This window comes from Clarias gariepinus, chromosome 14 (genome assembly GCF_024256425.1).
Source record: "Clarias gariepinus isolate MV-2021 ecotype Netherlands chromosome 14, CGAR_prim_01v2, whole genome shotgun sequence".
Taxonomy (NCBI): Eukaryota; Metazoa; Chordata; class Actinopteri; order Siluriformes; family Clariidae; genus Clarias; species Clarias gariepinus.
Window position 1 is genome coordinate 31617501 of NC_071113.1, and position 17500 is coordinate 31635000.

Sequence of the window (17500 nt, forward strand, 5' to 3'; positions counted from 1 at the left end):
ACATACACACACACACACACACACACACACATATACACACACATATACACACACATATACACACACATATACACACACATATACACACACATATACACACACATATACACACACATATACACACACACATACATACACATACATACATACAGATACACATACATACACACATACACATACACATACATACACACACACATTCGTTCTGATCATAAAACTCTACTTTTTAAACTATAATTATTTATAACACTCCTGAATGATTTTTTACTCACCTGCTGTTTTTGGAACGACGTCTGAGTTCAACTGAAATACAAACACAAAACACAGAATAATGTTAGAACACACACACACACACACACACACATTAGCACAGAAATATTATAATAAAAGTAAATTAGACATTAGAACAGGATTCAATCTGAATAATTATGAAATTTTAATTAGTTGTTTATAAATGTGTAAAATGTACAAAGTCATAATCCTGACACAATAAGCTTTAAACATTATTATTCAATTACCTGCTTTTATTCATAGGGATATAAACCTGACAGGAGAGTAAGTGTGTGTGTGTGTGTGTGTGTGTGTGTGTGTGTGTTTGTGCTCTTGCCTCAGCAGAACTCTTTCTGCACCAGCACACTATAGCTCCCCAACACACTATTGTGTATAACTCATGCAACAGTTTAAAGCACAATTTTTAAAGTAATACCCAGAAATGTTGTTTATTTAATGTTAAATTAAACAACACATTTGTTAAGTAAACGTAATAAACACTGAGCTTTGATTATTTGCACTTATTCAGTTATAAGTTCAACAAGTTAATAACACAACCTGATTTATTAGTTTATTACTAACAACTTGTGAAGAACTTGTACATGTACATAGAAATAAAAAATAATTGTGATTTAATAACTAGTAAAGTAAATCAGATGTGTGTACAAATCAGCTGGTGTTATAACTTGTGGTTTTAATCAGAGAGAGCGGAAGTGTCGGGACGCAGGAAGTGCAGAGGTGCAGGATGCGGTACTCCAGAGACCTGATTAAACACAGAACTGAGGCAGGGCAGGACACACCAGTTTACACACTTAACACTTTTAATAAGTTGTTAATTGCAGTTATTATGACTAAACACACCATGAATTAATTACAGTTCATTTCTCAAGTTTTAATGATCAAGTGTTCTTAAATGGCTTAAACACATTCTGCACTTCAGTCACACACACGTGTATATATATATATATATATGTGTGTATTAATATTTTTAATTATTATTGTCCAATTCTAAATCTTTTATCTAAAGTGCCTGAAGTAAAGTGGAACAAAAAGAAGTAAATATAAAAAGAGCAGTATTTAGGCATATTTCTAAAATACTTCAAATAAGGTTATTTTACCCCACAGTGCATGTTTACATAAATAACAATAATATTTATTTATAACCCTTTATTTCAAGTGATTGTAATAATAATGTTAGAGATTACTTTTAATAAGTTATGACTCTTTAACAGTGTGGAGTGGCACAAACTCAGTGGATTAATAAGTTAAAAGAGTTTATTAGTGCGCACACACACACACACCTTCCAAACCTGCTGACTTTTACTGAAAGTTAAAATGACAATCTACACATAACAAGGTGATAAGTTTAGACATGTGTGTGTGTGTGTGTGTGTACCTGGAAGGTGACTCTCCCCAGAGGTTCAGTGTGTGTGTGTGTGTGTGTGTGTGTGTGTGTACCTGGAAGGTGACTCTCCCCAGAGGTTCAGTGTGTGTGTGTGTGTGTGTGTGTGTGTGTGTGTGTACCTGGAAGGTGACTCTCCCCAGAGGTTCAGTGTGTGTGTGTGTGTGTGTGTGTGTGTGTGTACCTGGAAGGTGACTCTCCCCAGAGGTTCAGTGTGTGTGTGTGTGTGTGTGTGTACCTGGAAGGTGACTCTCCCCAGAGGTTCAGTGTGTGTGTGTGTGTGTGTGTGTGTGTGTGTGTGTGTACCTGGAAGGTGACTCTCCCCAGAGGTTCAGTGTGTGTGTGTGTGTGTGTGTGTACCTGGAAGGTGACTCTCCCCAGAGGTTCAGTGTGTGTGTGTGTGTGTGTGTGTGTACCTGGAAGGTGACTCTCCCCAGAGGTTCAGTGTGTGTGTGTGTGTGTGTGTGTACCTGGAAGGTGACTCTCCCCAGAGGTTCAGTGTGTGTGTGTGTGTGTGTGTGTGTGTGTGTGTGTGTACCTGGAAGGTGACTCTCCCCAGAGGTTCAGTCTCGGCCGCGAGCTCCATAAACACCACGGGCCCCCCCACACTGCTGCACGCGCGCGACCCCCCTCCACACTGCACGCGCTGGGCTACAGCGGCTAGAGCGCGCGCCTTAATCAGTCTCGTGCTCAATATAAACATCACGAATTACTTGCAAATTATAACCGAGTGTAACTCTCAGTGTGTCTCGGTGTGTCTCTCTCAGTGTGTCTCTCTCAGTGTCTTGGTGTGTGTGTGTGTGTTTTTTTCTCTCTCTCTCTCAGTGTGTCTCCCTCAGTCACGCACGCACTCAAATGACCCAGGCGCGCGCTGTCATGTCAATGTGAAATACTCGAAGTTCTTCTTCTCCGCTTCGACTGTAACAGCGCCGCCGCTCCAGCGCCCTCTAACGGTCCAGAGGAGAACTGCAGCTCAAGAAATGTACAACCGTAGTAAAGATTAACACAGAACACGGTTCTCAAAACGTACATTACATGTGTAAGAATGTGTGTCAAAATGGAGAGAAAAATAAAATAAAATCACTGTAGCAAATACAATCCTACATTGTACTTGTGGAGTATGAATCAATCTTTAAAGAAAAAACTATATAAAAAATAATATATTAAATACAATCCATATTAAATTACAGTATATATTGTAAAGTAATGTACAGTATATAGATAAACCGGGCTGCACGAGCTGCTGTACCCCAGCACTGCCCTCTCACTAGTGTGTAAGAAACCTCGGCCTTAAAACTTCATTATTGAGACGCGGCCTCCCTCTTGTGGTCACATTCTGTAATAACACCTTTATTACCTATAAGGTATTTCCGGTCCTATATACTACATTACTTCTGGTCTCCATCTAGTGGTGTAACTGTGTAACTACACCTTCATTTTTTTGTTGCATTTTTTCGTTGTCTTATTTATCCCTACACTTACACATGCGAGCATATACCTATATTTACACTATAGCTGGCCAAATTACCTATATTATATCTCTTTTAAGTAAGCACAACTTTTGCAACCACATATTTAAAAAATATGCAAATATTGCACAGTTACTTTATAAATGACTAAATTCCAATAGTGCGCAGTGGTGTGGTGGTCAGCACTGTGGACACACACCTCCAGGGTACAGGATCGATTCCTGCCTTGGGGTCTGTGTGCATAATGTTCGCATGTTCACCCCATGCTTGGTGGGTTTCCTCCGGGTACCCCGGTTTCCTCCCACAGTCCAAAGACCTGCAGATTAGACTAATTAGTATCTGCAAAAAATCCCGTAGTGTGTAAGTGAATGTATGTGTGTGTGTGAGTGAGTGTGTGAGTGAGTGTATGTGTGTGTGCCCTGTGATGGATTGGCAGCAGTCACTCCATTGTTCAGGACTGGAGTTTCCTACAGTCTACCTGAAGCTCCAATAACCAACTGGACTCCATATGAACTTCTCCACATCTCCTGTTATACTGAACGTCCAGCCTCCTAACACACAGTATGAGTGCAGATCAATCCCTGCTATCCGTTATCACCCAGATGAGGATGGGTTCCCTGTTGAGTCTGGTTCCTCTCAAGGTTTCTTCCTATTACCATCTCAGGGAGTTTTTCCCTCAGCACCGTCACCCTCGGCTCGTTCATCAGGGACGATCTGATCATTCTGATTCACACACACACACATCTCATACACACTTTAATAATTCTATTGATTGTGTAAAGCTGTTGTGCGACAATAACAATTGTTAAAGCACTATACAAATAAAGTGATTAGTTTAGGAATATTAATTCCAGAGTGTAATAAATCTGCCACAATTACTATATTAAATTAATAATTAGATATATAATGTTTATTAATTTAAAACAAACAGAAAATTGCTCCAGATGTTTTGTTTCTTTTTTTCAAAAAAGGGGGGAAATGAAACACTGTATCTAAACAACATGTCATTTAGTAAACCTTTGCATGCCGTATCCTCTCTCTCCTGTAGGTGTCGCTGTTTCCCCGCACCGCCGCCATGACACCTGCAGGAGAAGAAGCCGCGCACGCTTCCGGGTTGTGTGAGTTAACGGCAGTGCGCATGCGCAGAGTGCACTGGTTGTGCTGCAGCATGCTGTTCGGCGCTGTTGCGGGTCCGAGTGTGGAGACTCTGCGGGTTTAACGAGGACAGGAGGACACGGGGGACACGGGGACACGGGGACACGCCGCCATGGTGAAGGAGCAGTTCAGGGAGACAGATGTGGCCAAAAAGATGTGAGTTATTCACTTATACAGGGGTTTAATCAGGCAGCTCTGAGTGTGAAGTAAACACACACACACACACACACACACACACACATTCACATGGCTGATGGGTTTCACACACACACACACACACACACACACACACACACACACAGCTTGCTTGTTGTATTAAATTCCTGGTGCACAAATAAACAAACAGAACTCATTACTGTGTAACACTGAGTAAGATGACGTTTGTGTGTGAGATTAATGACGTCACTGAGGTACCAGCTTTAAAACTGTCCTTTAGTTTAACCGTGACAGATATTTAAGGTGATAATCTATAAATAAAATAGTTTAATTTGAAGGTGCTGATCTCTGTCCCTAAAGGTTCTACTACTAAACAACACACACACACACACACACACACACACACACACACACACTCTCTCCCATAATCCTGTTCATCTGAGGAACATGAGCATGAAGAGTCAGCCCTCTCGTAACCTCCTGGCAGAGGCAGGACACCGCCTGTCCTCTCCCGTCCTCTCCCGTGTCCACTCTGAGTCGTGTGATTTCACAGGTCATGTGATTTATTGTCCGTTTGATCCACAGGTTTGTTCCAGCCGGTCACTTCAGAGTCTTCTCATTCTTATAAAACCATTAACATCATAAAATTATAAAAGTGTAAATGTTAAAAACATTAAATCACTGGGTTGTTTAAAGATATCCCACAGCTTCTGAGGACAAAACAAACCTGTTCTGTCGTGTGTGTATGTGTGTGTGTGTGTGTGTGTGTGTATGTGTGTGTGTGTGTATGTGTGTGTGTGTGTATGTGTGTGTGTGTGTATGTGTGTGTGTATGTGTGTGTGTATGTGTATGTGTGTGTGTGTGTGTGCATGTGTGTGTGCATGTGTGTGTGCATGTGTGTGTGCATGTGTGTGTGCATGTGTGTGTGCATGTGTGTGTGCATGTGTGTGTATGTGTATGTGTATGTGTGTGTGTGTGTGTGCATGTGTGCATTCTTGCCATGGCGAACATGATGAACACACAAACAAAACAAAATGTTTAATTTTATTAATTATCCAGACGTTTTACCCAAAACTTTTTACCAAATTTATTAATTAATTTTTTTACATTTTGTGTAAGATTTAGTGAGACGTAGCACCGCGGGTCACAAGAATGTTATCAGGGACGGTAGCAAGAAGAAAAGGGAGCCGCGTCCAGTTTGGTTTTTAAAGCAGCAGAATCATAATTCGGAGAGGAATCATAAATTAATATTAAGTGAGGTTTAATGTCTATTTATTTCATATTTTACTTCATTTACACGTCTTTTCGAATTTCAAATTATTTTTATGTGCAAAAATGGTGATTATAGTGTTGGAAATTATAATATTGGTAATATTTTTGTGTGGCTGGGACAGATTATCTGCATTGACATTATTTGCTCTGGGACAGTGTGTTTCACAATACGACATTTCACCTACGGGACGGATTAAACTCTCACGCAGCGGTTCTACTGTAAGTTTGGGTACTGTAAAGTTAGTTTAACCATGAGTAATCCTGCTGTCTCGTACTGACTAGAGCAGGAATCCGGTCCTCTGGGGTAAAATCACAGCCCTTTACAGAGTTTCCAGCCAACCAGAATCCTGGAACTGGAACCCAGAAGTCGGTCTGGGGGCGGAGCTATGCAAATTGTCCTAAAATGTTTAAAAATAATTTAAAAAGTGAATTTTGTATAAGAACTGTTTAGTGTGTGACTGTGTGAGTGTTTTTGCTATGTGTGCATGTGCGTGCCTAAATATGTGTGTGTGTTTGCAGAAGCCACATCTGTTTCGGGATGAAGTCGGCGGAGCAGATGCGTCAGCAGGCTCACATTCAGGTGGTCAGTAAGAACCTGTACAGTCAGGACACGTCTCACACACCGCTGCCCTACGGAGTGCTGGACCACCGCATGGTACACACACACACACACACACACACACACACACACTTATTGTATTAATTCATGATGATTTCTGATGTCCCCCCTTTCTCTCTGTCTCTCTTTTGTCTTATTCCTCCTTTCTTTATTATATTTCATTGCCTCCTCTTTTTTCTGTTTTTTGCTTCTGTTCTTCACACAGGTTCTACCGGTTTTTTTACTCTCATCACGTCTCTCATCTTCTTTTTTTTCTGTTTCTTGTGTGTCAGTATTTGATTCTTATCTTCTTCTCTGAATTTCTTGTTTTTGATGTGTGTGTTTAATTTAATTCAATTCAATTTTATTTGTATAGTGATTTTAACAATTGTCATTGTCCCAAAGCAGCTTAACACAATCAAAAGAATTATTTAAGTTTGTATGAAATGTGAATTTGTATGAATCAAAATGGTCAGTTTGTCCCTGGTGAGCAAGCCGAGGGCGACAGTGGCAAGGAAAAACTCCCTGAGATGGCAATAGGAAGGAACCTTGAGAGGAACCAGACTCAACAGGGAACCCATCCTCATCTGGGTGATAACGGATAGCAGGGATTGATCTGCACTCATACTGTGTGTTTAGGGGACGAGTGAGAAGGACCGAGGCTGTGAGACGTGCGGGAAGAACCTGGCGGATTGTTTGGGGCATTACGGTTATGTGGATTTGGAGATGCCCTGCTTCCACATCGGCTACTTTAAAGCCACCATCGGCATCCTGCAGGTCTCTCTTACACACACACACACACACACACACACACACACACACACACACACACACACACACACACACACACAACATGATGTTTGTGTAAAGGGTGACTATATAGTGTGTGTGTGTGTGTGTAGATGGTCTGTAAGACGTGTTCTCGGATCATGCTGAGTAAAGAGGAGAGGCAGCAGTTCCTGGATCACCTGCGGCGTCCCGGGTTGCCGTACCTGCAGAAACGCGGCCTGAAGAAGAAAATCTCAGATAAGTGCAGGAAGAGGAGTGTGTGTCTCTACTGCGGCACGTTTAATGGTGTGTGAACACACTCTGTCTCTCTCTCTCTCTCTCTCTCACACACACACACACACACACACACACACACACACACACACACACACACACACACACACACACACACACACGACTGACCCTCATCATCAGTCTGAAATACATTCTTTTAGACCCGAGTCAGAACCGAGCTCTTGCAAATCTCCACCTCCTCCTTCAGTCAGAATTCAGCCTTATTTCACTCTGTGTGTGTGTGTGTGTGTGTGTGTGTGTGTGTGTGTGGTCCGTTTTAGGTCCAGTGAAGAAGTGTGGTCTGTTAAAGATCATCCATGAGAGATATAAGAGCACTAAGAAGGTGGTGGATCCCATCGTCTCTGATTTCCTGCAGTCCTTCGACACGGCCATCGAACACAACAAGGAGATAGAGGGGCTGGTGTCCAGGGCTCAGGTACCACCTTCATCACCATCATCATCACCATCATCATCATCATCATCATAACATAGACATGGGGGGAGGGGCTGGTGTCCAGGGCTCAGGTACCACCTTCATCTCCATCATCATCATCATCATCATCATCATCATAACATAGACATGGGGGGAGGGGCTGGTGTCCAGGGCTCAGGTACCACCTTCATCATCATCATCATCACCATCATTACATAGACATGGGGGGAGGGGCTGGTGTCCAGGGCTCAGGTACCACCTTCATCACCATCACCATCATCACCATCATCATCATAACATTGACCCAAACATTCAGTGTCTATGTAAATGAGCTTCTTCTGAGCTTCAGAAGTCTAAAATTATAAAAAAAATTCCTGCTAATGAATACAAATGCGCCATTTACAACTCTGTGTCTCTCTTTTTGTTTAACTGTCTGTCTCTCTCTGTCTGTCTCTCCCTGTCAATTTCTGTCTCTCTCTCTCTGTCTCTCTTTGTGAGTTTCTGTGTCTCTCTCTGTCTGTCTCTGTCTCTCTTTCTCTCTCTCTCTGTCTGTCTGTCTCTCTCTGTCTGTCTCTCTGTAGGAAAACCTAAACCCCCTGGTGGTGTTGAATCTTTTTCGGAGAATTCCCAGTGAGGACGTTCCTCTGCTGCTGATGAACCCAGAGGCTGGGAAACCTGCTGACCTCATCCTGACCCGCCTCCTGGTCCCGCCTCTCTGTATCCGCCCCTCTGTCGTCAGCGACCTCAAATCCGGAACTAACGAGGACGACCTCACCATGAAGCTGACTGAGATCATCTTCCTTAATGATGTCATCAAGAAGGTCAGAGCTAGTTCAGCCGGGGCAATAAGCAGGCGATTTAATATCATTACAGTTATTTAAACAGAAATATATCAATTAGAAATGTGAGTAGATGGGTATTCACAGGGTTGCCAGATATTTGCCAGACATTTTCTCCAGATCTATTGTGTGTATTGTCATGAAGTTAAAAGGTTTGTTTGTTTGTTTGTGTGTGTGTTCAGCACCGCATGTCAGGAGCTAAAACTCAGATGATCATGGAGGACTGGGACTTTCTGCAGCTGCAGTGTGCGCTCTACATCAACAGTGAGCTCTCGGGAATCCCGCTCAACATGGCGCCCAAGAAGTGGACCAGAGGATTCGTACAGAGGCTGAAGGGCAAACAGGGTATATACACACACACACACACACACACACACACACTGGTCTATTTCATGTACATTGTTATATTTTATACCAGAGTTTATATAAGCTGCAGTGATTTGTGTTTTTTTTTTCTTCCAGGCCGTTTCCGTGGTAACCTGAGTGGAAAGAGAGTGGACTTTTCCGGGAGAACGGTCATCTCTCCTGACCCGAACCTGAGGATAGATGAGGTCGCTGTTCCTGTTCACGTCGCCAAAATCCTGACCTACCCTGAGAAGGTGAGCAGAAGGCAGATCCACTGAGAGACGCGCGGCCAGTGTGTGGCGCTGTGGAGCAGCACGCGGGTCGGGTGCGTGTCCTTTAATAACGCGGGACGCTGTTTCTGTTCTCGTTTTCAGGTGAACAAAGCCAACATGGAACTGATGAGGAAGCTGGTGAAGAACGGACCAGACGTTCATCCTGGAGCGAACTTCATCCAGCAGAGACACATGCAGATGAAGAGGTGCGCGTGAGAGTGTGAACGCGAGAGTGTGAGGTGGTGTTGATTTGAGTAGTGTGACGTTCCTGTGCTGGTTCTCTTGTCAGGTTTCTGAAGTATGGAAACAGAGAGAAGATGGCTCAGGAGCTGAAGCTAGGGGACGTGGTGGAGAGACACATGATTGACGGAGACATCGTCCTGTTTAACCGCCAGCCCTCACTGCACAAACTCAGCATCATGGCACACATCGTCAGTAACTCCACCCACACCACACCTTGTCATTACACCTTGTGCACACGCGCACACACACACACACACACACACACACACACACACACACACACTCCACCTGCTCTAAATGAACCCCCTCTCTCTGTAACTCTCCTGTATTTAATTGTGTTTGAGACGCTCGTTAGTGGAGATAATTAATGAAGAGTAACTCTTGCTGTAGTCTGCGGCGTTGTCGCTGTTTGTCATGGTTACTTTGATTTTATAAATTTTTTAAAGAGTGTGTGTTTCACTTGTGTGTCAGGCGCGTGTAAAACCCCACCGCACGTTCCGCTTTAACGAGTGTGTGTGTACGCCATATAACGCTGACTTCGATGGAGATGAGATGAACCTTCACCTGCCGCAGACTGAGGAGGCCAAAGCTGAGGCTCTCGTTCTCATGGGGGTGAGACACACACACACACACACACACACATATTAGTATACCAACTCACAGTATATATACACATGTCCATAGAAGACGTACATACATATGCTGCATCTTTAACACATGTACCTGTAGCTGTAGGAAAAAACACACACACACACAGAGTGTAATGTCCATCTCTGTCTCTCTATCAGACCAAAGCAAACCTGGTGACCCCAAGGAATGGTGAACCTCTGATCGCTGCTATTCAGGATTTTCTCACAGGTTTGTCTGCCTGTCCCTGTCTGTCTGTCTGTCTGTCTGTCTGTCCCTGTGTCTGTCTGTCCCTGTGTCTGTCTGTCTGTTTGCCTTGCCCTGTCTCTGTCTGTCTGTCTGTCTTTCTTTCTGCCTGCCTGGCTGGCCCTGTCTCTTTCTGCCTGTCTGTCTTTCTGCCTGTCTGTCCGCCTGTCTGCCTGTCTGTCTGTCCCTGTGTCTGTCTGTCTGTTTGCCTGGCCCTGTCTCTGTCTGTCTGTCTGTCTGTCTTTCTTTCTGCCTGCCTGGCTGGCCCTGTCTCTGTCTGTCTGTCTGTCTTTCTGCCTGCCTGGCTGGCCCTGTCTCTGTGTCTGTCTGCCTGCCTGGCTGGCCCTGTTTCTATCTGTCTGTCTGTTTTTCTGCCTGGCTGGCCCTGTCTCTGTCTGTCTGTCTGTCTGTCTTTCTGCCTGCCTGGCCCTGTCTCTGTCTGTCTGTCTGTCTTTCTGCCTGGCTGGCCCTGTCTCTGTCTGTCTGTCTTTTTGCCTGCCTGGCCCTGTCTCTGTCTGTCTGTTTGTCTTTCTGCCTGCCTGGCCCTGTCTCTGTCTGTCTGTCTGTCTGTCTGTCTGCCTGCCTGGCCCTGTCTCTGTCTGTCTGCCTGTCTCTGTCTGCCTGTCTCTGTCTGCCTGCCTGTCTCTGTCTGCCTGTCTGTGTCTATCTGTCTGTCTGTCTGCCTGTCTCTGTCTATCTGTCTGTCTGTCTGCCTGTCTCTGTCTATCTGTCTGTCTGTCTGCCTGTCTCTGTCTATCTGTCTATCTGTCTGTCTGCCCGTCTCTGTCTGCCTGTCTGCCTGGCCTTGTCTCTGTCTGCCTGTCTGCCTGGCCTTGTCTCTGTCTGTCTGCCTGCCTGCCTGGCCCTGTCTCTGTCTGCCTGCCTGTCTCTGCCTGCCTGTCTCTGTCTGTCTCTCTGTCTGCCTGTCTCTGTCTGCCTGTCTGTCTGCCTGTCTCTGTCTATCTGTCTGTCTCTGTCTGTCTGTCTGCCTGTCTCTGTCTGCCTGTCTGTCTGCCTGTCTCTGTCTATCTGTCTGTCTCTGTCTGTCTGTCTGCCTGTCTGCCTGTCTCTGTCTATCTGTCTGCCTGTCTCTGTCTATCTGTCTGTCTGTCTGCCTGTCTCTGTCTATCTGTCTGTCTGCCTGTCTCTGTCTATCTGTCTGTCTGCCTGTCTCTGTCTGCCTGTCTGCCTGTCTCTGTCTGCCTGTCTGCCTGGCCTTGTCTCTGTCTGCCTGTCTCTGTCTGCCTGTCTGCCTGGCCTTGTCTCTGTCTGTCTGCCTGCCTGCCTGGCCCTGTCTCTTTCTGTCTATCTGCCTGGCCCTGTCTTTGTCTGTCTGTCTGCCTGGCCCTGTCTCTGTCTGTTCATCTGTCTGTCTGCCTGGCCCTGTCTCTGTCTATCTCTCAATATACAATCAATTGTTTGTGTGTGTATATCAGCAGTTTGCTCTCTTTAGCTGTGTCTGTGTGTGTGTGTGTGTGTGTGTGTGTGTGTGTGTGTGTGTGTGTGTGTGTGTTCAGGTGGTTATCTGCTCACTCTGAGGGACACGTTCTTTGATCGAGCTAAAGCCTGTCAGATTATCGCCTCCATCCTGGTAGGAAAAGACGAAAAGCTCAAGATCGCTCTCCCTCGCCCCGCTATTATAAAGGTACCACCTGTCTCTCTCTCACTACCTGTCTCACTCACTTTCTTTTAAAATTTAAAAACTTATATTACTGACTTTAGAACTGAATGACCATTTTGTGTGTGTGTGTGTGTGTTAGCCTGTGTGTTTGTGGACAGGGAAGCAGATCTTTAGTTTGATCCTGAAGCCCAGTAAGCTCTGTCCAGTGAAGGCCAACCTGAGGACCAAAGGGAAGCAGTACTGTGGGAGAGGAGAGGACCTGTGTCACAACGACTCCTGTAAACAAACACACACACACACACACACACACACACCTAACGAGTTTCATTCCACCCAGAGCTGACTCATCAATTCATTAATGTGACTCTACACTCCACTCTTCGCTATACGCTGCTGTTACAACCCTGGCTACAGAAAGCTGTGACTAAATTTGGTTTGGCATTTAAAACTAATTCATTAACTTTTAATAAAAAAAACAGCACTAGTGAAAAAGATGTTGCTGCTGCAGTGCTTGTAGCAGAGAGAGAGAGAGAGAGTCAGTCCTGGGATTTAAAATGGCTCCCTTCAGGTGCCACCAATCAACAGCTGGTTGTAGATGATCCACCTGGAGACTGAGAAACTGAAAGACTAATGGGATCACACCCATGTAACACTATCCTATACTCTACACTATACACTACACTATAATATGCACCCATGACCTGTGTGTGTGTGTGTGTGTGTGTGTGTGTAGTTGTGGTGATCCAGAACAGTGAGTTACTGTGTGGCAGTATGGATAAAGGCACGCTGGGTTCAGGATCCAAGAACAATATCTTCTACATCCTGCTGAGAGACTGGGGGCAGGTGGAGGCAGCGGACGCCATGAGCCGCCTCGCTCGAGTCGCCCCTACATACCTCTGTAAGAACTGTGTGTGTGTGCACGTGTGGACGATGCTGTTTGTGTGTGTCTCTATAAAACATCCAGTGGAACCTTGGATCACGAGTATAATTCATTCCGGAAGCGGCTCGTATTTCAAAACACTCGTAAACCAAATCTAATTTTCCCATAAGAAATAATGGAAACTTAAATTATTCCTTTCACCGCCCAAAAAAATTACCGTATAAAAATTATTAACACAAAATATTAAAGTAAAAATAAAACAAACCTGAACAAAAAATGTAAAATAAATCCTGACAGATAAGTGTTTCCGCTTGTGCACGCAGGCGTTGTGTGTGTGTGTGTGTGTATGTGTGAAGTTAAAGTAAGCTCCCCTCTCCCTCTTCTTGTCTTACACAGGTAATCCTTCTTCCACTCTTTTCACACACACAATGGAAACACTGTTTTATTGGAAAAATAAACAAGAAACATCTTTAATGACACTCGATTGAGCGACACACTAACAGTATCACTGCTGTAAAGTAAAAAATAAAACAAATGAACCTGCACTTTACCTTTGAATTGTGACGGAGCAGTGTTTCTGTGTAGAGCAGGGAGAAAGAGAGAGTGTGTGTGTGTGTCTGTGAAGGCAAAAGTATGGTGTGTGTGTGTAGTGTGTGTGTGTGTGGGGGGGGGGGGGCACCATGTCCAATGACGTGCGCATACAATGACTCTGATAAAGAGAGAGAAAATGGATCTTTAACCTCTCTAATGCAACTTGCATTTGCTTTACACACACACACACACACACACACACACACACACACACACACACACACGTCGTAACAGTAAACAGTACACGCGTGCACGTATGTTGATTATACCAGTAAGAGACGAGCACTAAGACCCAGCAGGGGAGATGATTACCCACAGTTCCACAGCCAAGAGAGAAAAACTGTTGGCTCAGGAGTTATCACGTGACGCCCGGCGTCAAAACAAGAAGCGCACGATACATGATACTGGTAAAAGGTTCCACTGTAGTTATTGCTCTTTGTGATTGTGTGTGTGTGTGTGCACCAGCTAACCGTGGGTTCTCCATCGGGATCGGGGATGTGACCCCGGGTCAGGGTCTGCTGAAGGCCAAGCAGGAACTCCTGGACGCTGGATACAAGAAGTGTGACGAGTACATCGAGGCCCTGAACACAGGAAAACTGCAGCAACAGCCTGGATGTACAGCGGAGGAGACGCTGGAGGTAACACGCACACACTCTCACACACGCACACACTCTCACGTGCACACTCTTTCACTCACGTGCACACTCTTTCACTCACGTGCACACTCTTTCACTCACGTGCACACACTTTCACTCACGTGCACACACTTTCACACACACTCGCACTCTCACATAGACCCGCATTCTTACACACACACACATTCCAGGTATATTCTGTGTGTGTCTTGTATCCAGTTTTTTGACTTCTGAGAGTAATTATATGATCGTGTGTGTGTTTAGGCGCTGATCCTTAAAGAGTTGTCAGTAATTAGAGATCACGCTGGCAGTGCGTGTCTGAGAGAGCTGGACAAGAGCAACAGTCCACTCATCATGGCCCTGTGTGGCTCCAAAGGTACCCAGGAATACACTTCATCACAACTGTACTGTACCCACACTGTACCATCGCTATACTGCACTGTACCATCACTATACTGCACTGTACCCGCACTGTACCATCGCTATACTGCACTGTACCCGCACTGTACCATCGCTAAACTGCACTGTACCATCGCTATACTGCACTGTACCCGCACTGTACCATCGCTATACTGCACTGTACCCGCACTGTACCATCACTATACTGCACTGTACCATCACTATACTGCACTGTACTCACACCGTACCATCACTATACTGCACTGTACTCACACCGTACCATCACTATACTGCACTGTACCATCGCTATACTGCACTGTACTCACACCGTACCATCACTATACTGCACTGTACTCACACCGTACCATCACTATACTGCACTGTACTCACACCGTACCATCACTATACTGCACTGTACCATCGCTATACTGCACTGTACTCACACCGTACCATCACTATACTGCACTGTACCCACACTGTACCATCACTATACTGCACTGTACCCACACTGTACCATCACCATACTGCACTGTACCCACACTGTACCATCACTATACTGCACTGTACCCACACTGTACCATCACTATACAGCACCGTATCATCACTATACTGCACTGTACCCACACCGTACCATCACTATACTGCACTGTACTCACACCGTACCATCACTATACTGCACTGTACTCACACCGTACCATCACTATACTGCACTGTACCCACACCGTACCATCACTATACTGCACTGTACCCACACCGTACCATCACTATACTGCACTGTACCCACACTGTACCATCACTATACTGCACTGTACCCACACCGTACCATCACTATACTGCACTGTACCCACACCGTACCATCACTATACAGCACTGTACCCACACCGTACCATCACTATACTGCACTGTACTCACACCGTACCATCACTATACTGCACTGTACCATCGCTATACTGCACTGTACTCACACCGTACCATCGCTATACTGCACTGTACTCACACTGTACCATCACTATACTGCACTGTACTCACACCGTACCATCACTATACTGCACTGTACCCACACTGTACCATCACTATACTGCACTGTACCCACACTGTACCATCACCATACTGCACTGTACCCACACTGTACCATCACTATACTGCACTGTACCCACACTGTACCATCACTATACAGCACCGTACCATCACTATACTGCACTGTACCCACACCGTACCATCACTATACTGCACTGTACTCACACCGTACCATCACTATACTGCACTGTACTCACACCGTACCATCACTATACTGCACTGTACCCACACCGTACCATCACTATACTGCACTGTACCCACACCGTACCATCACTATACTGCACTGTACCCACACTGTACCATCACTATACTGCACTGTACTCACACCGTACCATCACTATACTGCACTGTACCATCGCTATACTGCACTGTACTCACACCGTACCATCGCTATACTGCACTGTACTCACACTGTACCATCACTATACAGCACTGTACCCACACTGTACCATCACCATACTGCACTGTACCCACACTGTACCATCACTATACTGCACTGTACCCACACTGTACCATCACTATACAGCACCGTACCATCACTATACTGCACTGTACCCACACCGTACCATCACTATACTGCACTGTACTCACACCGTACCATCACTATACTGCACTGTACTCACACCGTACCATCACTATACTGCACTGTACCCACACCGTACCATCACTATACAGCACTGTACCCACACCGTACCATCACTATACTGCACTGTACCCACACTGTACCATCACTATACTGCACTGTACCCACACCGTACCATCACTATACTGCACTGTACCCACACCGTACCATCACTATACTGCACTGTACTCACACCGTACCATCACTATACAGCACTGTACTCACACTGTACCATCACTATACAGCACTGTACCCACACTGTACCATCACTATACTGCACTGTACCCACACTGTACCATCACTATACTGCACTGTACCCACACCGTACCATCACTATACTGCACTGTACTCACACTGTACCATCACTATACTGCACTGTACTCACACTGTACCATCACTATACTGCACTGTTTTCACACCGTACCATCACTATACTGCACTGTACTCACACTGTACCATCACTATACTGCACTGTACCATCACTATACTGCACTGTACCCACACCGTACCATCACTATACTGCACTGTACCCACACTGTACCATCACCATACTGCACTGTACCATCACTATACTGCACTGTACCCACACCGTACCATCACTATACTGCACTATGCTTACATTGTTTTATTGCTACACTGCCACTGTACTATCCTGTTATAGTACCATAACGTCATTCCTATAACATCACAGTACAATGTTCATACTTTATCTCGACTCCATATAACCATGAGATAATCTCTTGCGTAGACCTAACTGTATTTCATTATATACTATATTTTTTTCATGCTGTAGCTACACTACTCCACTCTACGCCACTTTACTCTACTGTACTCTACACTACACTTCACTACTCCACATTACGCTACTCTACTCTACGCTACTCTATTTTACACTATGCTACTCTACTCTACACTACATTTACATTACGTCATTTGGCAGACGCTCTTATCCAGAGCAACTTACATTTTTATCTCATTATACATCTGAGCAGTTGAGGGTTAAGGGCCGCGCTCAAGGGCCCAACAGTGAGGACTTGGTGGTTGTGGGGTTTGAACCTCTTCCAAACTGTAGTCCAATGCCTTAACCACTGAGCTACACCTGGCCCTACTACTCTACACTACACTACTCTACGCTACTCTACGCTACTCTACGCTACGCTACGCTACGCTACACTACGCTACTCTACGCTACTCTACACTACGCTACTCACTGCTCTACTCTACACTACTTTACACTATACTATACTAGTGTATTCTACACTACACGCTACCCCACTGTACTTTAC

General features: G+C 45.0%; 2 protein-coding genes across 3 annotated transcripts in view; one reads left to right on the forward strand and one right to left on the reverse strand.

The window, feature by feature from the left end:
• The window catches only part of ppifb (peptidylprolyl isomerase Fb), a 7796-nt gene extending 5337 nt beyond the window's left edge, over positions 1 to 2459 (reverse strand). The window contains exons 1-2 of one of the 2 annotated variants that reach the window (XM_053512351.1): positions 2211 to 2459; positions 273 to 303 (exon numbers count right to left, since the gene is read on the reverse strand). In XM_053512351.1, coding sequence (XP_053368326.1) covers positions 273 to 303; positions 2211 to 2375 — 196 coding nt within the window. In that variant the 5' untranslated portion in view covers positions 2376 to 2459. Of the gene's footprint in view, positions 1 to 272; positions 304 to 1666; positions 1691 to 2210 lie in introns of those variants that run through there. The other variant, XM_053512352.1, reaches the window with a different exon arrangement.
• A 1843-nt stretch (positions 2460 to 4302) lies between these two features.
• polr3a (polymerase (RNA) III (DNA directed) polypeptide A) overlaps positions 4303 to 17500 on the forward strand; it is a 23244-nt gene continuing 10046 nt past the window's right edge. Inside the window, exons 1-17 of the mRNA XM_053512064.1 lie at positions 4303 to 4452; positions 6244 to 6379; positions 6962 to 7099; positions 7225 to 7396; positions 7666 to 7820; positions 8399 to 8638; positions 8839 to 9001; positions 9119 to 9255; positions 9376 to 9479; positions 9563 to 9704; positions 9988 to 10128; positions 10305 to 10374; positions 11907 to 12034; positions 12150 to 12288; positions 12744 to 12908; positions 13947 to 14119; positions 14381 to 14492. Coding sequence (XP_053368039.1) covers positions 4409 to 4452; positions 6244 to 6379; positions 6962 to 7099; positions 7225 to 7396; positions 7666 to 7820; positions 8399 to 8638; positions 8839 to 9001; positions 9119 to 9255; positions 9376 to 9479; positions 9563 to 9704; positions 9988 to 10128; positions 10305 to 10374; positions 11907 to 12034; positions 12150 to 12288; positions 12744 to 12908; positions 13947 to 14119; positions 14381 to 14492 — 2359 coding nt within the window. The 5' untranslated portion in view covers positions 4303 to 4408. The remainder of the gene's footprint in view (positions 4453 to 6243; positions 6380 to 6961; positions 7100 to 7224; positions 7397 to 7665; positions 7821 to 8398; positions 8639 to 8838; positions 9002 to 9118; positions 9256 to 9375; positions 9480 to 9562; positions 9705 to 9987; positions 10129 to 10304; positions 10375 to 11906; positions 12035 to 12149; positions 12289 to 12743; positions 12909 to 13946; positions 14120 to 14380; positions 14493 to 17500) is intronic.